Genomic DNA, 24,141 nt, shown 5'->3' with positions numbered 1-24,141 from the left:
TCTGGACCTAAGCAAGGAATGCAGTACGAATGAAAATCTTTATGAGGTATTTGCTTTCCACAAAAAATACAGTTGTTAACTTTTACTGACATCGGTTTAGAGCAAGAAAAACGTTCTCCAACAGGGTACTTGCTTAGTTGAAGACTTCGGTTCTGAAACTAGAAAACGAAAATTTCAGGAGTCGGCTGACCGGCACTTGCGAACTGCTTCTGCTTTGGGCACCGCACAGCAAGAAAATACTGATGTAATGGCATTGGCTGCATGCTTTATACCCCTGACAACCTGACGTCATGGAAGACGAGACAGCAACTGACGCAGGGACCAAGACTTTGATAATCAGGCCGACTGAGAGCTACTGCAAGCAGATAACCCAAATGCGATGACTGCAACAGTGAAACAGGACGAACATCTGGGATACAGAAGGAATTGAAACACTGACAAAAGAAGAAGAAATAGATACATTTTGGAGAAATATCTATGAAGAGCCTGTGGAACACAACAAACATGCTAAATGAATAGAAAAAATAAAAGAAATAATAAGTTAAAATGTACATGACATGAAATGGGATGAAGTAATGGCTACAGAGACTGAAACAATTATTTTTTTTTTTATTTATTTAACATTTGTTGACCGGGAAAGTCCGACTAGGTTCCACAGATCCTGTTTTCAGTGGAGGCCCAGGAAAAATGCTCCAGAAGCATGTCTTTAGAATGTGGGAGGAAACCGGAGTACCCGGAGGAAACCCACGCGAACGCAGGGAGAACATGCAAACTCCACACAGAAGGCACCCCAGCCGAGAATCGAACCGGAGAACCTCTTGCTGTGAGGCAACAGCATTAACCGCTGCACCACTGCGACGCTCAAACAAAGTTAAGAAAAGCTCCTAATTGGAAAACCATATGCTCAGATGGAGTACCTAACGTCTGGCTAAAAGTATTAACATCTTTACATGAAGACTTAGCCATGAGTAAGAAAGTACAGTTTTGTACCTACCATAAATGTAGATGTCCGATAGATATGCAACTGCAGTCATAACATATGGGTTGTCCTGCCTCAGGCAGCCCTCGGTCGGGCGGATTCCAAAGTCTGGGTCCGACATCGGCTGAAGTCGCATTTCTCTCCGACGTCAGAGCGGCTGGAGTACATAAGCATCAGCCGACGCCATTTTCTTCAGTGTTTCTTGCCCCAGATGCCAGGTGCCCTCCAAGGAAGGCTGTAATCAAATTGGAAGACAAAAACAGGATTCCAGACAAATAAGTAAGCAATAAACAGATACACCATAACAGATATCCCCAGCTAAGAGAAACAGGGATAGGAGTGGACCCTAGGCATAGAGGGGTATGGAGGGAGGGAAAATCCGACTGCAGTTGCATATCTATCGGACATCTACATTTATGGTAGGTACAAAACTGTACTATGTCCTTCAAGAATGCAACTGCAGTCATAACATATGGGTAGAATACCATAGCTTAGCTGGGGGAGGAGGAATGCTCTAGGAAAAAGATGGTGTGGCAATCAAACCCTGCAGGACTGCCGAAGCAAAGCCTGCTCTGGATCTGGAGTATAGAGGGAGATTGTAGTGTTTGGAGAATGTATGCATGGAGCTCCATGTAGCAGCTTCTAGAATGTCCTTTGTAGGCACCCCTCTTAAAAATGCTGTAGAGGTGGCTGTAGCTCTGGTGGAATGTGGTCTAACATTGGCAGGAACAGTCTTCCCATGAAAGGAATAACAGAATCTGATGCAATGTCCAATGCATTTTGAAATAGTCTGTTTTGAAATTGTTTTTCCTTGGACTGCAGGGGCGTAAGCTACAAAAAGTTGTTCAGACTTCCTACTGGTCTTGGTTCTGTCCAGGTAGTATCGAAGTTGCCTGTGAATGTCCAAGGTATGTAACAGTCTTTCCCCTTTGTACTCAGGATTGTGGAAGAAAGCAGGTAGATGAATAGCTTGATTTAAAGAAACCCTAGATACCACCTTTGGCATAAAGGTAGGGTTGGTCCTTAATGAGACCCTGTCTCTGTGAAAGATTATGAACAGTGGTATTGCCATTAGGGCCTGTAGTTCCGAAACCCTTCTTGCTGAGGTAATTGCCAACAGGAAGGCTGTCTTCCATGAGAGAAATTGTAAGTCGACTGAAGCTGCTGGCTCAAATGGAGGGAGAGTCAGTTTTTCTAGGACAAAGTTGAGGTCCCAGGCTGGCACTGGAGCCTTTCTGGGTGGCTTAATGTTCTTGATTCCCCTGAGGAATTGCCTTAGCAAAGGATGTGAAAAGACAGGCGGATCAGTGTTATATCTAGCTGAAATAGCTGAAGCATGTATCTTTATGGAAGAATATGAGAGTCCATTCTGTAGCATATCTGCCAAATATTCCAGGATGAGTGGGATGTTCAGTAATGATGCATCATGTCCCTTGCTGGTATTCCAAATGCTGAATCTCTTCCATTTTGCTAAGTAAACCTTTCTGGTGGATGGTCTTCGAGCCTCTGTTAATATCTGCTGAACTTCCTTGGAGAGAGATAGATTGAGGTTATTCATGGGATCTCCCAGGCTGTTAGCTGCAGTGTCTGAAGGTTTGGATGTACTGTTTTGAAGTTGTGTTGAGTCAAAAGTAGGGGCCATTGGGGAAGGGCCCACTTCTTGGTGTGACATATGCTCCGTAGTAGTGGATACCAGTGTTGTCTTGGCCAGTCTGGAGCTATTAGGATCCTCTTGGGTCTCTCTGCTTTGATCTTTAGTAATACTGAGGTCATCAGTGGCAGAGGTGGGAATGCATAGATTTTTAGGAAGTTCCAGTTGAATGAGAGAGCATCTATTTTCCAAGCTTGTGGATGATATGTCCTTGAGCAGAATTTTTGTAGATGATGGTTGAGGTGAGAGGCAAATAGGTCTACTTCTGGCCTGCCCCATGTCGAAGTGAGTTGTGTGAAGATCTTCGGATGTAACCTCCACTCGTGTGGATCTGTGAAATTCCTGCTTAGGCTGTCCGCCAGCACATTGTCTTTGCCTGGAACAAACTGGGATTGTAACTGTATGTTTAGGCTCAGTGATTTTTCCCAAAGATTCATTGTCAGTCTGCAAAGGGGTAAGAATGGGTGCCCCCTTGCTTGTTTATATACCACATCACAGTGGTGTTGTCTGTCCGTATCAGTAAATGGCCTTGCTGAAGTTGTTGTCGAAAGGCCTCGATGGCATGCATTACTGCCAGCATTTCCTTTTGGTTTATATGCAGATGTGTTTCCTTTGGAGACCATTGTCCTTGTATACATCTGCCTTCCATGTGCGCCCCCCATCCAAGGTCTGAGGCGTCTGTGGTCATGGTCTGTGTTATCTGTGGTTTTTTGAATGACATACCTGTGTTTGCCTGGCTTACCGAGGCCCACCATAGGAATTCCTTTTGTAGGCATGGAATGAGCGGTATGGTTGTCTCTAAGTTGCTGCTGTGCTGAGACCATAGGCTTTTTAGGTACCATTGAAGCTTTCTCATATGTAGTCTTGCTAATGGAACCAGGAGAATGCAGGATGCCATGTAACTCAGGGCCTGTAGGAAATCTCCTTGCAGTCATCTGGGTGAGTTTTGCCAAACCTTTGAAATAATGAGTTAACTTCTCTTGCTTGTCTTCTGTCAGGTAAGCCATTTGGGAGGCTGTGTCTAGTTTGGCTCCTAAGAAGGTTATTTGCTGGGATGGTTGAAGTCTTGACTTTTGGAAGTTGACTGTGTATCCCAGAGCCTGAAGTAATCGTATGACATAGTTCAAGTTTTTTGTCAACATCAATTTGTCGTCCGCTTGTATGAGGCAGTCGTCCAGGTACAGGTAAATTTGGATCCCCTGGAGCCTGCAATGAGCAATTACTGAAGCCAGGCATTTTGTGAATACTCTGGGCGCAGTAGATAAGCCAAATGGCAATGCTGAGAATTGATAATGCTCTGGCCCTGCAAGAAATCTGAGGTATCTTCTGCAACTGATAGGGACATGCAGGTATGCCTCCTCGAGGTCCAGAGTAATCAGCCAAGACCCCTTGCCCAGCATGGGAAGGAGTTGCTGTAGAGTCAGCATTTTGAACTTTGGTACTATGAGAAAGGTGTTTAATGCGGACAAATCCAGTATTGGTCTCCATTGAGTTTCTTTTCTTGGAACAAGGAACAGTCTTGAGTAAAACCCCTGGCCTTGTTCTTGTTGTGGAACTCTTTCTATTGCTTTTATCCGAGCCAGCAGAGAAATTTGCTTGATAGCCTCTGCCCTCTGGTTTTGTGGTAGGTTTGGCATGCCTTGTTTTCTTGGTAAGGTATGAAAATGGAACCTGTAACCTTGGTCTATAATGTCCAAAATCCATTTGTCCTTTGTCAATCTGTGCCAATTGTCTGAAAACAGAGATAATTTTCCGACCAAGGGAGCTTCTATTTGTTCCTTGGTAGGCGGAAGTAGAGGAAAGTCACTGAGATTGTGGCTGTGGGGCAGGGGAAACCCCTGTGTCACTTCTTTGGTTTGCTGGCTGCCATTGTCGCCCCTGTAAGGACCTCTGTATTGTCCTCTTCCTCGCCACGCCTGTTTTACCCCTTTGAAATTTTTCAGGATTAGGAAAGGACCAGTTTTTTGAAGGCCAATTCCTACTGAATCTGGGGGGCTGAACCTGGAGGAAATCTTTAACTGTCTGAACTGATTTTGCTTTTTCCTCGATGGACTTTAACACATCTTTAGCATTAGCACCAAAAAGCTTGTTCTTTTCCAAGGGTGCATCCAGAAGTTTTGCCTTAGCATGATCTGGTAGAGGTTGTTCTTTTAACCATGCATGTCTACGAATGACCGCCCCTGTCATAGCTGCCCTACATGAAGCTTCCAGTGCATCATATCCACACTGCAGGAAGTGATTGCTGACTTGCTGAGAGTTATGTACAGCTTCCTGCAAAGACTTCCTGTCTAAAGGATCAGGAGAGGCCAATGTTTTCTGTAAATCTTCTAACAGGAAATCCTGATATTGCAACATGTGAAAAAGGCAATTCAAAGCTGTCATAGATAAAGTAGTGGAGGTGTAGACCTTTTTCCCCCATCTCTCTAATGACCTAGCTTCCCTGTTGGAAGGCAAGGGATTTTTAGAGGTGGAAGCTGAAACACCTTTAGGTCCCTGAGAAATAGTTTCCAAATCAACAGTATGGGCCCTGAATAAATGGGAATGTGTTTCTGGGACCCTGTAATACCTGTCTGGCTTGGCTGGAGCAGGAGGAAGAGAATCAGGGGTAACACTGGAGTCAGAATATAAATCATCCAAAACATCAAGCACAGGAGGGTTAGCTAAGGGCCTGTGCTGGGACTTTTTAAGGAAAGTTCGAAGGCGCTTTCTGGAATCAGAATATTCCTGGCCTTGACACTTGAAATGTTCCCTCATGGTATGCAGAACTTCCCCAAAAGAAATATCCTCAGGAGGGGAGGCCGAGGGGATGGAATCCTCTGCATTCGAGTCCTCATAGGTCTGGAAGAGCTCTTCCTGGCCATCGGAGTGGACAGAGTCCTCAGAATCTTCATCTGAAGGGATAGGGTCCGAGGGTTCAACCCGGGGCCTCTTATCAGAAGGAGGCTGGGATCCTCTCTCAGGATGGGCCTGTGAACCTCTAATCATAGAAATTAAGTCTGCAGCCATAGTCATGATTTGTGTCTCTGGAGTAGGCTGAGGTAAGGCTTTAGCAGTAAGGTGCTTGGTCTTACTGGCTGCCTTAGCCCGAGTGTAGGCCTTAATAGACATGGCCATAGGAGGCCTGGCAGCTCCACGTGCAGGAGTGACCTTATCTACAGCAATGGTCTCGGGAAAGCAAATTTTTCGCCGAAAAAATCTTCAGCGAACTCCGCCCGGCGCCTAAGAGTGCGCTTATTGAAGCGAGCACAGGCGACACAGGCCGAGACGTCGTGGTCTGGGCCAAGGCAAGGAAGACAGTAAGAGTGGAAATCCTTATGAGGTATTTGTTTACCACAAGAAAGACAATTGTTAACTTTTTCAGTAATTTCTGACATCGGCTGAGGCAAGAAAAGGTCCCCAATGGGGTACTTAGCTTTTTTGATGACTTCGGAATCGAAGAATACAGGAGCTGACCGACCGGCACTTGCGAACTGCTTCTGCCGGGCACCGCTGCAAGAAAGACTGAAGAAAATGGCGTCGGCTGATGCTTATGTACTCCAGCCGCTCTGACGTCGGAGAGAAATGCGACATCAGCTGACATCGGACCCAGACTTTGGAATCCGGCCGACCGAGGGCTGCCTGAGGCAGGACAACCCATATGTTATGACTGCAGTTGCATTCTTGAAGGACATCTACCTGTACGTACACCCTGAACAGACACCAAACTGGTTAACAGCAGGAAAAACAATACTCCTATTTAAGAGTGATCCTGCAAGCTATCCTAAAAACTACAGACCAATAACTTGCCTTCAGACGACGTATAAACTATACACTGGAATTGATACTGACAGAGTTTATAGACATTTAGAAGAAAACTCAATCATGTAAATTGAACAAAAGAAAGTCATATGGAAAAGGGATCATTTGTTGTTAAAGTCATAATGAAAAACTGTAACAAGGGGAAGATGCTATGTATGGCATGGATATACTACAAAAAAAGCATTCAACAGTATCCCACATTCATGGATAAAAAAAGAGTGCTTAAAAATGTATAAGATGCACCCTGCACTGATTAATTACATTGCAGTGGGCATGAAACAGTGGTAAACCACTTTGCAGTTAAGCCATGATAAAGGACAAATTATTACTCCAGGAATAAAAATTTAAAGTGGGATATTCCAGGGTGACACGGTCACTGCTGCTCTTCTTGTCTTGACCTTAGCCCATTAAGAGGTCTACTTAACAGATTAGGTCATGGCTACAATTTGGCTCCCAGGAAACAACAAAGTCTAAAGGCTTCTCATATACTTTTTGTGGATGATTTAAAACTGTATAGTTCATCAGAAGAGGAACAGCTGCAAGTGGTTAAAGCTTTTTCAGATGATACAAGAATGTAATTTGGTCTTGATAAATGTGCAAAAGCAACCTTTAAAGCAGGATTATGAAAACATCAGTTTGGGACAGGAATATGATACAGAAGAACTTAACAGGGAGTGTATAAATATTTGGGAACTGATGAAAGATCAACAGTAAAACATGAGCAAATGCAACTAAAACTTAGGAAGGAATATTTCAGAAGCCTAAAATTAATGCTAAAAACAGCGCTGACATCTTGGAACAAAGTCCAAGCTATAAACCAATTTGCTCTTCGTGTCCTAACTTACAGTTTTGGAGTGAGTGACTAGACCCAAACGGTGTTGGATTGATTGGACAGGAAAACAAGAAGAATGGTTCATGCTCATCAAATGATTTATAAAAAAACAAAGCGTACCAAGACTATACATTTCCCGATCTGAAGGCGGTATGGGCCTCCTCAAAACTGATTACATGTGTAGATCTGCAACTGTAGGACTGTATACATATTTGCTGATCTCACAAAACATAGTGAAAGTTTTAATACATGAGGACAGTATGTCTAAGATGACTTCCCTGCTTAGTTTAGCAAAAGTGTATCAGTGTCAAGCAGGAATGGAAATCAGACCAGAAGTAGATAAAATCAGGCAGCACACACCTGAATGTGCTAAAAAACAAAAGAAAGAATATAAGGTGAAAAATCAGATGAGAAGGCAAGAAATGTGGAAAATGCATAAATATACCTACAAGTATAGAAAACTCTTGGAACAACCTCATGTTGATCAGGATCGAACACAGGAATGATTAAGGAGAAGTGAATTTAAACCACAAGATGAAAGGTTAATACTGCTTGCCCAAGACATTGTAATATGTACAGACTGGTTTACAAAGTCCATTGAACATGTGGGAGAGACAGACAAATGTAGGTTCTGTAAAACAGAATTGGAAACAGTTGCACGACTTGTTGCTTGTTGTGATATACTAATGACAGAAGTACTGTATACTAAAAGGCATAACAATGTGGCAAGACTACTGCATTGGGGATTGTGCAAACATTACAATACTGAAGTAGCTGTAAAGCACTGAAAACATGAGCCACAAAGCATTCTGGAAAATAATGAAGTTTATACCACATGCAATCACCCATTACCATCAGTTCAAAAATAGATGCGAGAAAAACAGATACAGTAGTCCATGAAAGGAGACAAAAGTAGCATTGATCATTGAAATTGCTACACTCAGTGACTACAGTGTCTTACATACAGAGAGACACAAAGTCATAAAACACCAAGCTTTACAGGAAGAAATGAGGGCAATGTGGAAGAAGGATACCCAGACAGTTTCAATAACAGTTGGAGCAATGGGTCTTAAAAAAAATTTACAATCATACTTATATGTGTTACCAGTATGTGTGACTCCATATGAATTGCATAAGGCATTGCAGAAGGTATCATTACTGGGCACATTGCGGGTGCTGCAAAAAGTACTTCTGGCTGACATCATAGGTTCATAGGTTCATAGGTTCATACTAGGCTATCTGCCCGAGGGCATTTACAAGCCTAGCCCATCGTTTTGTGGCTTACGCCACCCCTTTAGTATGGGGAACTATACCCATTATTTTGCTGTGCCTCTGTCGAGCAGTGACACTGAGGTAATCCCTGGGGTATATCTGCGATCTCCCATCCATTGGTCAAGATTTCTCTTGAACAAGGCCAGCGAGGTGCTCTGCCTCACATGTACCGGGATTTTGTTCCACAGCATAGGGAGTCTTTGGGTGATGAATCTATCCCTCCAGCTCGCCCTATTAATAGCCGTGTCAAGGTTTAAGTCTCCCGCCTTGTGGCTCTGATGGATCTAGATTTTTGAGGTGAAGCATATTCATCAAATCTGGGTTTGACATGGCCTTGTATGTTAGGCAAAGGTCACCTCTGAGCAAGTGTGCGACTGAATAGAGCTGGAGTTCTTTCAGTCGGGCAGCATAGGACAGATTTTTGAGACCCTTTATCCTTTTGGTGAGGAACTTTGTGGCCTCTCCAGCTGCTGCAAGTGTCGGGTCAGATACATTCGAATGGGGCATTGTACTCAATCATTGGTCTGATGAGTGATGAGTAAAGGGAGAATATGACCTCCCTTGATCTAGATGAGAATCCCTTCATGATAAGGTGGGCAATGTAGAAGGTCTTCCTAACTACTTTAGCTACATGGGTGTCGAATGACAGACTACTATCAACCTGGGTCCCCAGGTCCCTGATAACTTCTTCTGTGCTCAGTGGATTGCCACCTATTTGGTAGCTAGGGGTAACCTTGTTTTTCCCGAAGGGTATGACTATGCATTATTTGGCATATAACATTTGGCCGTCGCTCTGGCACCAGTTATCCGCTTTCTGTGAGACCCTTCTGAAGGATATCTGTGTCAGATGTGTTTTCTACTATGGCCCAGTTTGCAGTCATCTGCAAACTTTGTCAGCCATAACCCTCCTGTGTTTGCTTGTACTTGGAAAAGTAGATGCCAAACAAGAGTGGGCCCAGGACTGAGCCCTGTGGGACACCACTTGTGACAGGCTTTGAGTCTGACATGGCGCCAGCAGCTCTGACCCTGTGGGTTCTGTCACTCAGCCAGTTTGCAACCCATCTTGTGATGTATGGGTTGACATTTAAGCTGATGAGTTTTTCAATGATACCCGAATGGGGTATTGTATCGAAGGCCTTAGCCAGATCGAGGTAGGCTGTATGGACTGCCTTTCCCTCATCAATGGCTTTGGTGACTGTTTCAAAAAGTCAACCAAGTTTAAAAGGCATGATCTGCCTTTGACAAAGCCAAACTGGGTTGGATCCAAAGTCTGCAAATTCCCTATGTCTTTATTTATGAGGTCCATTATGATCCTCTCCATGGCTTTGCAGATAAGGCTTGTCAAGCTAATGGGCCGGTAATTTCCAGGGTCGGTGGAGGCACCGCCTTTGTGAAGTGGTACCACAGTTGCAGTGCGCCACTCCTGGGTGCGTATCCAGAGGTAAGACTTTGATTAAACAGCTGTCCTAGCTGTGGGTTTAATTCCTCATTGAGTTCATGGAGCACACAGCCGGGGACACCATCAGGTCCCATGGATGCTGTGTTTTTTGCTTTGGAGAGAGCAGTTCTCACTTGGGCGCTGGAGATGTTTGGTGGGCTGCAATCGGTTGGTATAGATATCTCTCCTTTGGGGAGGGGAGAAGTTTGCACTGAACCTGTCAGCCAGTATGTTGGCAATGTCTGTAGGATCAGTAATCTTCACATCATTTTGAACTAGCTCTGAGCATATCTGGGAGTTTCCTCCCAGGTTTCTAACATAGCTAAAGAAGGCCTTATGATTGTCTTTTGAGTCTTTAGCTATTTTTCTCTCGAAATTTGCTTTGGATGATTTTATGAGAGCTCTTAGTTTTTTACTTATAGTGATCAAGGGTGTCTTACCTTTTAAGGATTTTGCTCTATCTTGTAGTAGCTTCCTCCTTTTGTTGTAGAGTTTGTTTATGGCTGGGGTCCACCAGACTGGACGCTTGCCTTTGGTACAAAGAGTCTTTGTTTTGCTTGGGATTGCCTTATCCATGCAGTCCTGCAGGTGCTGGTAGAAGGCATTTGTAAGTGATTCAGCGGCTTGAGTACTGTTTTCCGCCGCTCGCGGGCCTTAAAGGAGACCACACTAGTCTTTAGAAGTGTGAAGTCGGCTTTTGAGAAGTCCTTTACTGTGGTCTTTTTTATTTCAGGTGGGGTGGGATGAGGACCTCCAGCGAGATTAGTTTGTGGTCTGATCTCACCAGTGAGGGGTACACCTCCGGTGTTGAACATTGTGCTCCCATGTTCGTGATGATGAGATCAAGTATGTTATCTCCTCTTGTGGGGATGGTGACTAGTTGTTCCATGGCATTTGAGTTTATGAATTCCAGGAACTTTTGGGCTAGGGTGTTTGGGCTTGAGTAGTGTTCCCAGTCTATATTAGGGTAATTGAAGTCACCTAGTATGATGGTGTTTGGTGATACATTTATCCCTCTAGTGTTTTCAGGAAGGCCATGTGAGGTTCCTGAGTTTGTGAGGGTGACCTGTAACATGCTACAATTTGCAGAGCAGTCTTGCCTATGGTTAATTGCACCTGGATGGTCTCCGATGCATCGTGCGTTGCCACCAGTCTTGAGGTGTGGGTGTCCTTGATGAATATGGATACCCCTCCTTTCTTGGTATTGTCCAGATTTTGGGGCCGGAACGCATGATATGAGGTAAAACCTGATAGCTGGGGTGCTCTCAGGAGCCTTGAACCAGGTTTCTGTCACAGCACAGACATCGATGTTCTCCATACTGAGAAGGGCCTCGAGTGCGTGCATTTTGAGATTTAGACTTCTGGCATTGAGCAGCATTACCCTTAGTTTTTTCCTTTTTGTGTTCTAGGGTGGTAGGTTTAGAATTTGAGCCTTGCCTAAAAAGGCACTATGGGGTGGCAAGAGCCTTTGCCAATATCCGAATCCCAGGGTGACAGGTGCAAGCCGTCCCTTGCGAAGCAGCGTGGCTTGTCCAGCATGTCATCCCAGGCAGACAGACACTGGATCCCCTTTGAATGACACCAGTGTTTAAGCCAATTGTTAAAGCTGATCATCTTATCTCTGTATTGTGGCATCATTCTTGGTGAAGGTAGGATACTGCTCAAGGTCAGGGTCATACCTGTCTGGGCTACATAATCAGAGAGCTCCTCAATATCTCTTTTCATGTAGTCCAAGGAGGTACGTCTCAGGTCGTTTACACCAGCGTGGACAATGACTGAATCATATTTGTACCTGCTGTTGAGAGACCTGAGTGCTTGCGTTATGTGGCGGATTCTAGCGCCTGACAGGCAGCTTACTGTGACCTTCTCCTTACTCAGTCTGGTGAGCGGGACGTCAGTGCGTCTGACTATGGAGTCACCAATGACTAGTGTGTCTGGCATTGTGTTTGGCCTTAAGGGCTGTGACTGTTTGACACTCTGACTGTGAGGTCTATGTGTTGCAGGTGTTGTGTTCTGAGGTGGTGGTTGTTTGGGTGTCTGCTTTGGTGGCCTCTGCTGTTTAGATAGATTTTTGATCAGAGCCTCCGAGTATGTCTTTGTGTGTTTATGTGTATGATTTGAGGTTGTAATGGTAATATGTGAGACTGGGTCTATAGTGTGTGTGGTAACCTTCTCCTCCTGACTGGTCTTGCCAGTCCTATGTTGAGAGAGCTCAGCCTCCAGTTTGGCCGTATAGTTGCATCTCTCGCATGTATTTGTGTTTTGTGGGAGGAGGAGAGGGTTGTCTGTGTACATGAGGCAATTGTAACATTGCCTCAATATTCCCAGGTTCACCAGCTGAGCAGGAGAGGACACTAGCAACTGATCCCTCGACATGCTAGAAGGAATAGGCAAAAAAAACTTTAAAAAGATTCCGGGGGACGTGGGTGACCGAGAAATGGGGGGTTGCCTTTTTGGGGTACTATCTATGACAAGAGTGCCGTATCAAGGTAATAAGTACTGTAGGAGCAAGTGCTACGTTTAACAGATAGAGAATAGTCTACTTGGAGTCAAGTAGAGATGATCTTTTTAATTATAGGATACGCTGATTAGATCAGTAGTATAGTTCGAGGAAGGTAGTTTTAAGGGAAAATTTGAAGAGTGGACTTTCTCATGGTGAATATAATTTCCCATTGTAAACATCATTTCTCACAATTCAAGTCTATTATTACGTATAAAAATGCACCAGTCTACTAATTTCATGACTTTCAATCATACTTTGACTTAGGAATGAGGTACATTCCTGTCAGCCCTCTGCAGAACTGGACCCATCATGTGGAATGCATTGCAGATAAAAATAAAAAAAAATAAAAAACATTAGGATTATTCAAAAAGAATGATAACCATTTCTGAAAAATGAATCAAAGTGTCTCTTCTTTTGTGACACTAGCTATGTGATAAAGAACAAAAAATCTGCTTATGGTTAAGTACCATAATTCAATTCTCATACTCATGGTGAATGTAATTTCCCATTGTAAACATCATTTCTCACAATTCAAGTCTATTATTACGTATAAAAATGCACCAGTCTTTATTTTCTTCATGTACCTCATATACATAAACCCCTGCAATTCCTGAGCTAAATGTATGCATATTATATCTGTTTGCTTGAATGTACATATGCTACATTAAATACTTCATACCTTTGCTCTACATACAATTCCTGAGTATTTATCATCCTACCGTCACCTTTTTGTACTTTTGTACCCAGGTTGTGACTGAAAAGATTCAGTAGACAAGCTCATTTGCCTGGTTATCAAACTGTAAAAAAATAAAATAAACTACGCCCAGCCTTGGAGGATCATTAGCAGACTGTCAGGTCCATGAAGCCAGCAGATGGGGCACACTATATCTAAAGTTCTGGAGCTTTGAGATTTCTAACTGCTATATTTAAGTGCCTCTCCTCAAGCCAATCAGCAATTAGTGTGTGTGGAAGGTACCCAAAAGGTTTGAAAGCTGGCAGATGGTTATATTCCAGGCAGGATATAACCTAAGCAACTTAGAATACTGCCAAAGTGATCTAATGTTGAACATATCCCATTATCCTTGTCCATCTCAGAGGTAAGGTTCTTTGGATCCCCCGAGTCCATTTTTCAGGAAGATGGTGACTCGTTCCTACCCCTCATTTTTAAAAGGCAACAGAGCCCTGGGTACCAAGGAGTACTCACTTAAGATGGTGCTAGTTCCTGAAAAACTTTTGAGGCTTGTGAAGAGTCTAGCACTGGTATGTACCCATGGTTGCTACTGGTAATCTATCACACCTATGAGTACAGGTCCCATAAGATATCAAACAGCTGGTATATATCCAAAGTATAGTGCAACTTAGCAGTCTCAAATGGTGCAAAAAGGGCAATCTGTACCCTGGCTGGTGAGTCCTTGATAACTCGTGGAAAGGCTGGGAAAGAATACTCATTGGTTATGACTACAGCCATTAAGCTTGGTTTGGGAGATTTGAGAGATTATTCCACATGTTGTGAATGTTCTACCATTAGACAGGTTGTTGAGACACAGTGCAACTCATTCACCAAGTTATGGTGGAGTGTACCTTTAGGGTTCCTCTTGTCAGGTAGGAAGATGAATCTGGCCAACAGAACGCATGAACTCACAAGAGATGCAAGGACACCATGCAAGTAGAATTATCAGGAGGAAGCAACTAATGCCAGGCCTTCAACCTCCTTTCCTTCCCATTTTGTGATGATTGTGATGGCACTGGTCAGAGGTCAATTACACACAAGCACTCATACACACTTAAATGCACACATTTAAAATGCTTGCATTCCTATATGCTGGCAGTAGCAGTCAGAGTATCTGTAAAAAAATTACTATTGCGGTTACCACCTGTCCAACTTTGCGAGGGACAGTCCTTGTTTGAGTAGTTGTGTCCTACGAAAAAATCTTTAAAACAGCATATGTCCTGACATTTTAGGACAAAACTATTTCCTAGGTTTTCTTTAATAGTTGCATAGAAGAGTTGTTTTTTATCTGAAACACCTAAATGTTATATGAAATACCATAAGCAGTTAAAATCCTACAAGAATAAGCTTCTATTTTGGCAAAAAAAGTGATGTTCTATCCTTTGTACTGGTCATGGGTATGTTTTATCCTGCAAAATCTGACATTTCTACAAAAAATGTCCCACTTTGGTCATTTGAAAAGGTGGCAATTCTAATTACTACACTTAAAAAAAATTGCACCTATGTTTGTGCCTCTGCACTCCTACGTTCACTCTTTCACTTTTAAATATTAGGCTATCAGAACAGCCTAAGCTGGGTCTACCTGAAAATATCAAAACCTGAGATCATCAAAGACCACATCATCGAGAATAAATAAATATAAACCCCCTTCATCGACAGACAAGATCAACGAAGAACTTCTCACTTCTTCAGCTGATGGCCAGGTTGAAACCCTAGCACTTATGGCAAAGCTTACAGTGTTTCCTGACAAGCTCCTAACCAAAAAAGTGTTATTGTGGGGCCAATCTTCTGATCTGCAGAAACACTTTAAATGTATTACTGTTTTAGGAATCAAATGCAGGAACATTTTCATTTAAAAAAGAGATGGCAATATTAGAAAAGGAAATCCCAAAAGTTATCTACTGCAGAAGGCTTCCTCTGACTGCATGTGAATTGGTACTAGAAAAAGTAACAAAACATGGATGCTAGACAGGTGAAAGATACTGGTGGCAATTCACAAATAAATGCACAAACATTTCTGAAATATATCAAAAACTTTAGACTTTGCTATGATAGACATCTCCAGCAAGTCATACCTTTCCAGACATAACAAGGTGTAAAATACTACAATACATTGATGTAAAAGCTGTGCTTCCCTTGTGCTTCCCCATAACAGTAGATGTTCAAATTCCTCGCAGCTGCTGTAGCCCTTAGGCTATATGGCAGGAAACAAAAACCGCCCAGCTTCAAAAAATCTCTAGCACCCCCCCCCCCCCACACACACACACACACACACACACACACACACACACACACACACACCTTCACTCACACTGATGACTGGTTAATCCCAAGGAGGGACATTAGCAGAAAGACTGAAGGCTTCTAGCCATTAAGAGAAGAAGCATATCTTGGGCTTCACACCTGCAGCAATCTTCTGACCAACTCGCTCTAGCTACGCTTAACACTTTTGGTACTTTTCCACCAGTTAAAATATGGATATTCACTCCATCTAACTTGGCTCCTATCTCACAATTCCTAGATAGAAAAAAATCACTTACCAAAAAGTTCTTGTTGATTTCTAAATCCATAAAGCATAGTTGAACTAGAAAACTACCATACACTTCTGCACCAGTATGAGTCTCAGCTTTTTTTCACAAATGTACTGGAAAGACAGACACTGACGTTTGGACTGCATAAGATATCTTTGGTTGACTAATTTCTCATCTGTCATCTCATCTCTCAGTTTTCAACCACATTCAGCTTTAAAAAAAGGCACTTATAATAGTTGAGTGTCATACAACTCTGCAGTGCCAGACCCTGTTCTGCTTTAAAATACAGGTATCTCTGGTAACCTATTTCCTGTCATGGCCCATCATCTTATCATTTTAAAAGTTGTCTTCATTCTTCAAAGTCAAAGCATTATCATTTCCATTCAAACTTTCCTCAAAGTATTACATAATCCCATTATAAATTACTCTGAAAACTCAAGTTAAATTACATCTCTAGTTTCATTAAGAAATCTGCCAAAGGTCTTTAATGGAAAACTTCAACACTAATTTCAGCCCATATAGCAGTACTTGCAAATGTGTCCAACTCTCTGATACAAGGGTTTACTTGCTTATTTATTTTGAATTTGTTAAACAAGTTAGATTATTGATCCCATTAGACCTACTTCAGGTGCTTAATCTATTGTAGACCATTTAGGACATTTCCACAAATGCTACAATATTTAATACCAACGATCTGGCTCAGTGTTGTAACCATCATTCTTTTTACAGTGGACATCCAAGGCCTATTATATGATAAACTTCTTGACAAGATCCTCCGTGCCTACTGTAACAGTTATACTCTGTTTTGTATGCCTTAATTTTATTCAGTCAGGATATATACTTCATTCACTTTAAGTCTCTATCTTACTGCCTTATTACAGTTTGTGTGCAACCCTGTCATTACCATTGATTACCCACTAAAATAATGTTCAGCAACCATATATTATCTATTACTATTACAAGTGCCATCTTAATCAGAGGCTTCTTCTACTTTTCACAAATCTATTATTAGACTACAGAGTCTTAAATGAAGCCATTTATTGATGCCCAGGTATTTACAGCTATCATTGTGATAAACAGATTCACAGTTTTGTGAGAGCCTCACTTTATTTCAACTGTGTCTCTTCAAATCCTGTAGAAGCCACAGTGGGAAATGCATCCCTTGTAGTACTAGACTGCTTGATGATGCTACAGATATTCTACTCCATTTGTCTAGTTAGTTATTTTCAGCCTGCAGACAGCTATCAAGACTTCTGCTTTGCAACTTTATTTATATATTTATTTACACTCTGTTGACCAGGTTGGTCCCACTATGCCAATGGCCTAGGGGAGACCCAAGGTGGAATTCATATTGGCAGTTGAATTTTGGCCATGACACTGGGGAAATTCTCTTACTCTTTTCAAGAAGTGCTTTGTGGTATTTTACATCCACCAGCGCTACCACCAACTCAGGCAGATGGGGTGCTGGTTTAACATCTCAACTAAGGGATGAACGTTAATTAGTTCCCTAAAAGAAAAAAAGAACAAATGTCTACAGTCATTTTGAGTGAACTGCTAATATAAAAATAACTCACTTAGGTTTTCTAACATCAGCCATTTTAGTGTGTTCTCCAAATTCTCTCTTCAGGAATTCCTCTAGAGGAGCAGATTCATAGGGCCGTGATCCCTTAAATACTTCAGCCTTCATTCGAAAGTACAAGCACCGCAGGTATTCCATGGATTTACCTTAAGTTAAGAAAGAAAAGAAATGGCTACAGATCAGTTCCAATGTTTGCAATTTGGTATCTTTAGCTAAGAGAAAACTACTTTATTATAAAAGCTACAGATAATTCTGAAGCCTGAGGGTTGTCAACAAAACTTTGTTGGCCATGATTAAACTTTAATGGTTATCTTTTCTTTCTACTGTCAAAAAATATACTGATGACTGACAGTCAGCCATTCATCCTTTCACCTTCAATCGCTTTCTACAAGATGTCTGTTTTCATTACGTAATTCCAGAACCATCTTGTTGCTGTCTCTATTCCAGTAAAAGAAAAACAGGTATCATTTAAAAAAACACTCATACTGATGATATTCAAAGCAACAAAATATAAATCATTTAACATTTTCAGCCATTCTCATGCAAATATCAGACAGCATTAAAAGAACAACACAAAACTTCATTCTTACTAGTTTCCAACCGTCACAAATTACTCCTAGATAAACTTTTACCAAAATATGAATGCCTGTATCATGCAAGATACACCTGTCATACCTTTCCATTATTCTAATATGTCTTTTTATTTTGGAGGAGATCCCATTTCCGCAATGATAATCAAGCTCCTCCTAGACAACAAACCAATCTACTTATTGCTCACAAAAGTGAAAGACTACTGGTCCATTTATCTGCCTAGGAGGTGAGAGTCAGGTACCACGATTATGGCTATCACGTGCTACCAGCATAGGTACATTTTCTTATGCTCCAACCCCAGCACCTTGTGGCTACATTATAGCTGCTACCAGCCATACTCTGGCATACAGGAATACAGCCACAACTATGGCCTAGGCAACCCAAGTTTGATTAGTTTCTTGGGCATCTAAGACACATCATGGAAGGTTGGATGTGCCTACCCATGGGGCTGTACAACTGGATGCACCTGGTGTTACATCCCTGGTGGAAGCCAGGGACTCATAAGGGTGTGCTGGCCTAAGTGTAAATAGGCAGGGACATCAACAGCATTGCCAAGTATGGATGATATGCCAGATGTCGACTCACTGACAAATTGCTGGCATGTTTGAGAAGTAAATGGGTTGTTAGGACATAAGTAAAATCCTGGCATCAATACTATGTTGCACCAAAATATCTCAATTGCCTCACTGGCCCCAAGCATGGGTTAGAGTACGTCTGGAGGTATATAGGTGAGTGCAGTAAATCCAGTAGATGGGGACAAGGCTCCGGTAACAAGCAATGGACAGCTACTGGGAGAAAAAGCACTGAAAAAAGCTGTAACTGTTGCATGGAACCAAATACATGTTGCTACATGAGTTAAGTCTCCCAGCAAAGCAGCACACCAGCTGCAGCACGTGCATGCTAGTACTCTTGATCCAGTCAATACAGCTGCAGGTGTCGCCAACTCAGCAAACCAAACCTCCAAAGCCACCACCTGCAGACCAGGCAAACCAGCAAAACACAATCATTTACATCTACTTCCTCACCTGGCTCTTCCTGTGGCCAAACCACTAATCTAAACAGGTCATCTGGGGTGCAGTCAAGGTTTCATTCCTCTATGCCATGGAGCCAGGACCAGGACCACCATCATTCAAATACTGATAAAAACAGTTCACAAAACGCAAACACTGAAAGCTCTAACAATTTAAATAATGACATATTAATCATGAATACTACTCAAACATATCTATCATAAGCTTGAGTCTTGCAGTACATATTCTGATTTATTCTATAAAATGTAGTTTTCCAATCAGCTATCAGAAGGTGGGTAACATCTTTCTCTGCTCAATGGCAGAAAATCCTCTAAAATTTTATGTTACTCTACTCCAGCTAAAGGCAATAACACAGTGGTTAGTAAACTACTTCAGTCCTTCAAAAATAATACACAACTTTAAATAGAATTTTATTTTATTTTTTTGTATTTATCCTTTGTTAACTGGATTAGTCCTACTAAACTAGTAATCTCTTTTCAGGGGAAATACTTTCTAATATGTCGATACATTTAGATATAACACTACTGTTTATAAAATAAAACATTATGCATTCAAAGCTATCACCTTGCTATATACTTATTCCATTAAGTCTTTTTAGCAATGCAACCCTCCTTCTTGTCCAATTATCCCAATTATATCTTCCACTTTCAGAATCCTTCCTGACATCCATGTCTTTGTAATATATTTCTTAGCTATGATCAGCAATGAAAACATATTGTTCGTTTATTTTTAGTACATTTTAAACTTTTATTATACCTGTGTACCAACACTTTTGTAAGCTCTATATTTTTCTATAACACTGCCTTTAACAAAGCCCTAATAAGAAGTAATCAGACTATGATATGACCAACAAATATGCTTCAATAAAGTCAAGGCCCTTTCATTACACCTCCTAGAATGATGGCCAGTATACTGAAATATTCTTCTTAACATTTACAGAATGTCAACGTATTTGTACAAACACTTCCAAGCAAAAATCCTGAATTTGGTTGCATATACTGGTGATTGACAAATTTATTCCCAAGTCACATCATCTAACTCTTTGTTTAATGCAATATCTAGACATTCCTTACTTTAAAAATTACCTCTTTAGCCATTTTTCCCAGAGCTGTGCAAGTTCAACCAATTCAGTCTTTCATTACTGGGTAATTACTGCATTCCTAGCAGTGGTGAAAGTGTGAGGTATCTAACAACTTTATTATATCTATTACTCTTGCTTTATCCATCTTAAAACATTAGGTGAACCAAACTACTACTGCACACTTGCAGCTATGTACCCTAATTTTGAATCCAGCCACATTTGTTCTCCCTGAAAAAAAAACAGATCTTTCTAGATCCTTAAACACTCCTTCCCTGGATTTCCACTTTACTGTATAATAGCCCCTAAGAAATTAATCAGGGATTAATCTAAAAATGTGTTAAAAAATGCTGCAATCATTTTTATCATCCAAGGATTATCCCATCATATAGTGTAATACACCACATCGAACAAATCTGGACTTACACTAATTAAACTTACTAAACATTTCCACTTTGCTTCATATAAATGCATAGTCAGATACATAATCTTCCGTTGTATTGTCTCATAATATGGAGAGGGATATGGAATAGATTCTCTCCTCAATTCCCTTGACAATACAAGTTTCTCACACAATATCCACATTTTGCCTCCATCCCAGATAAAATGCAACACTGTCCTCTTCACATCCTTTAAAAATACTTGAAATATTTGCTGGGAATGCTTGAAACATATACAGTAGAAGCAACACAACGTAACAAAGCCTGCATGCTACGATCCAAGTCAGGTTCCACTCATTTTGTATCATGAAAAATTCACTTTTTATTCTTTTTCTTTAATTCAACATCTGTCTTACTAAAAGACTTAAGAAAACTGTTAAGCAAATTTCCAAATATTTAACATGAACCAGCCACATACAATTCACTGTTGCCACATCTTTCTCTGTTTTATATTATACTCCCCAAAATACCAAACATACCCAGTACTTCAAAAAATGTCCCCCCATCCTGGTCTAGCTTTGTCAACTATATTAAATCATCAGCAGCACATAATGAAAACGTTAACATCCTTTCTACCCAATACCCCTTCAAGTTTGAATGCCTGACTGTTGCTACCAAGGGCTGTGAGTACAGAACAACTGAAATCAATGACAGTGGGCACTCATGTCTTCATCCCCTCAATAGCATAATAGGAAAAAGACAATCACACATGAATTTTCACCCTTGCAGGTGACAACATAAACACAGCCATAATAAAGTCAACAAAATCCTTTGTAAACCCCAGGTAATACCACTCAGCACTATAAATGGCTCCTCAGTATCTCAACCAGGGATTTCAAACTCACAGCTCTCAGACCTCAAACCATCAAGATGAGTAAGGGAAGAAAATAAGCTAAGATCTAAACTGCACATATCCTCTTTAATTTGTTTAGAAGATTGCAGCCCTCAGCTGAGTGTACTAGCGCTCATGTAGCCCTTAAAGTCATTCAAATTTGAGAGTTCTGACCTAAACTTACTGCCAACCAAGACTTTCTGTACTACTGCAGTCTTCATCAGCATCTGAGTCTTTGATAACATTAACAGAGACCTGTCTGTCCCTCACAAAGTGACAATGATTGTTCTCTCAACTGTGGTACATAATGTGCCAAATATTCTGCCATAACTGACACAAACAACTTGTAGTTACGATTTAAGACAGAACTAGCCTATAAGACAGACAGACTAGGGTCCTTACCCTCTTTTGGTATTTAGTGCTCCCATCAGCTGCTTGCTAATCTCTCTGGTCTTAAGGAAATGGCTGAACAATTTAACCAAACATGGCACTTTCTCTCTCCACTAACTTGCCATAACTCTACAGGGATAATATCACTGTCTGAATGGTGAATTCCCATTGAAATGACTGGAAGAACATACTTACCTCACATCTCATATTTTAAGCAGACACTCTTTTCTCTGTAGTAATCTCTATTTCTGGTTAAAGCACACTGTCTTCATTCTGGGTTAGATCACATTCTCATTTCGCAACCAAGGTAACTTGTAAAATCAAAGTCTTAAATCCTTGTGGAAAATACACTCTAAAAATAGTGGAATACAACATATGAAACTTTAAATACCTTAATCTACATCTTCTCATAGAAGCCAATAACTGTATACTTTATTCCAACTTGGTGAAAGATGAATCATTTTCAAAAAACCCACATTTATTCCCTACTTTAAAAACCTTACCCGATCATCGAAGTGATGTCACGATCTGGTCCTTCAATTTAAATGTTTCAAAATGTGCAAGCACCCACTTTGTCATACAGCTATTGTAAAATCAGAATAGGAAAGCCTGTGAGTTATTTTAATTGTAATATGACTTGTATGCAGTCCAGTCCTACCCAAGAGAGTTCCTGTTGCACATAGATGACACAGTCAAAAAGTTCTTTTTCAGATAAACCAATAATATAAATATTCTTTCTACCAGTTCTGCTATCATGATCACTTGGTCTCTCCTTCACCATCTCCAGTTCAGTCAGTGAACAAATGTACTGCTCTTTGAAATCTTTATTCTCACTTTGCAAGTCCCCAAGGGTGCCACCATGAATATGTTGAGCTTCCACCACATCTGAATCTTTGTCCCTCTCTCTTTAGCTGCAGCAATAAAATTGTCAAGTTTAGCACTCACTTAACTGACAACCATCAGTTATTTTCAAGGTATCTTATCAGCTACCAATGCTTTCAACTTCTTTTGCAGACACTCCAGAGAAGCTGGAGCCAGATCCAACAATTACGGCAAAGTCAGTGAAATATATATCTTGTTCTTCATCTTCTTCACTGTATTCATCTTCAACACCATTAACACAGAAAAGTACAGTTGTGCACACTTATCATAAATGTAGATGTTCCAGTGTATTCACTGTTGCAGTCATCACATTTGGGTTATCTGCCTGCAGGTAACCCTCAGCCGGCCTGAATACCAGAGTCTTTGGGTTTTTGCGTAGAATGCTGTCTCTTCCTTCCATGACAGTAGGTCGTCAGGGGTATAAAACTGCAGCTGACGCCATTACATCAGTTTTAATTGCCCCAGATGTCAGGTGCCCCCAAAACAGGAAGCAATTATATGATATGGTACACCCCCATCAAGAAGCAAACACACCAGAAAAAATAAATATATCAAACAAGAAGGAAAGGTAGAGCCAAGAGAAGTCAGGGGGCTGGAGGGAGGGGTAACAAGGACTGCAACAGTGAATACACTCCAACATCTACATTTATGGTAAGTGTACACAACTGTACTATGTTCATCGTGTTTCACTGTTGCAGTCATCACATTTGGGTTGATTTCCAAAGCTAAGGAAGGGAGGAGGAAGTTAAAGAGCATTAGGGCCAGCTATTAAGCCCTCCAAGACTGCAGTGCCAAATCCAGCTCTGGATTTAGAAAAGATAGCATGTGGCAATGCTTGATGAAGGTATGTACAGAGCTCCAGGTAGCAGCTTCTAGGATGTCCCTGGTAGGGACTCCTCTGAGAAAAGCCACAGAGGTAGATGCAGCCCTGATGGAATGTGATCTTATCCCCTGTGGAGTAGGTTTTCCATGGTGCTTGTAGCAGAAAAGAATGCACTGGGCTATCCATTTGGAAATGGCTTGCTTTGAAATGGCCTTCCCCTCTGCCCCTGCAGCAAAGCCAACTAGCAGCTGTTCAGATTTTCTGAGAGGCTTAGTCCTGTCCAAATAAAATCTAAGTCATCTGTGCATGTCCAGAGAGTGCAGTATTCATTCCCCTTTGTTTTGTGGATTAGGGATTAAAGTAGGCAAATAAATGGATTGATTTAGGGCCACACTAGACAGCACACCTTGGGCATAAAGGAAGGATTAGTCCAGAGGGAAACCCTGTCCGCATGGAAGATAATGAAGGGTTCCACTGCCATGAGGGCCTGTAATTCGGACACTCTTCTTGCTGAAGTGATGGCTAGAAGGAAGGCTGTTTTCCAAGAAAGGAATTTCAATTCTGCTGTTGCAGCTGTCTCAAATGGGGGAAGAGTGAGCTTTTCCAATACAAAGTTAAGGTCCCAGGAGTGGCAGCTCTCCTGGGGGGTCTTAAATTTTTGGCCCCTCTAAGGAATTGTTTATAGCAAGGGGTGAGAGAAGAGGGGTGGGTCAGTATTATAATGTGCTGAAATGGCAGAGGCATGAATTTTAATTGACGAG

The 24,141-nt window shown here is 41.5% G+C and overlaps 1 protein-coding gene across 4 annotated transcripts in view; it reads right to left on the bottom strand.

The window, feature by feature from the left end:
* Positions 1-24,141, bottom strand: part of PLA2G6 (phospholipase A2 group VI) — a 1,377,288-nt gene that overhangs the window by 597,616 nt on the left and 755,531 nt on the right. For all 4 annotated transcript variants that reach the window (XM_044068476.1, XM_044068486.1, XM_044068491.1 and 1 more), the window contains one exon: positions 17,309-17,459. In XM_044068476.1, coding sequence (XP_043924411.1) covers positions 17,309-17,459 — 151 coding nt within the window. The remainder of the gene's footprint in view (positions 1-17,308; positions 17,460-24,141) is intronic.

The sequence above is a fragment of the Protopterus annectens genome, chromosome 1.part0 (assembly GCF_019279795.1).
Source record: "Protopterus annectens isolate FY-2018-M chromosome 1.part0, PAN1.0, whole genome shotgun sequence".
NCBI classification, from domain to species: domain Eukaryota; kingdom Metazoa; phylum Chordata; order Ceratodontiformes; family Protopteridae; genus Protopterus; species Protopterus annectens.
The sequence above is the reverse complement of the archived record's forward strand: the minus strand, read 5'-3'. Positions and strand labels throughout refer to the sequence as shown.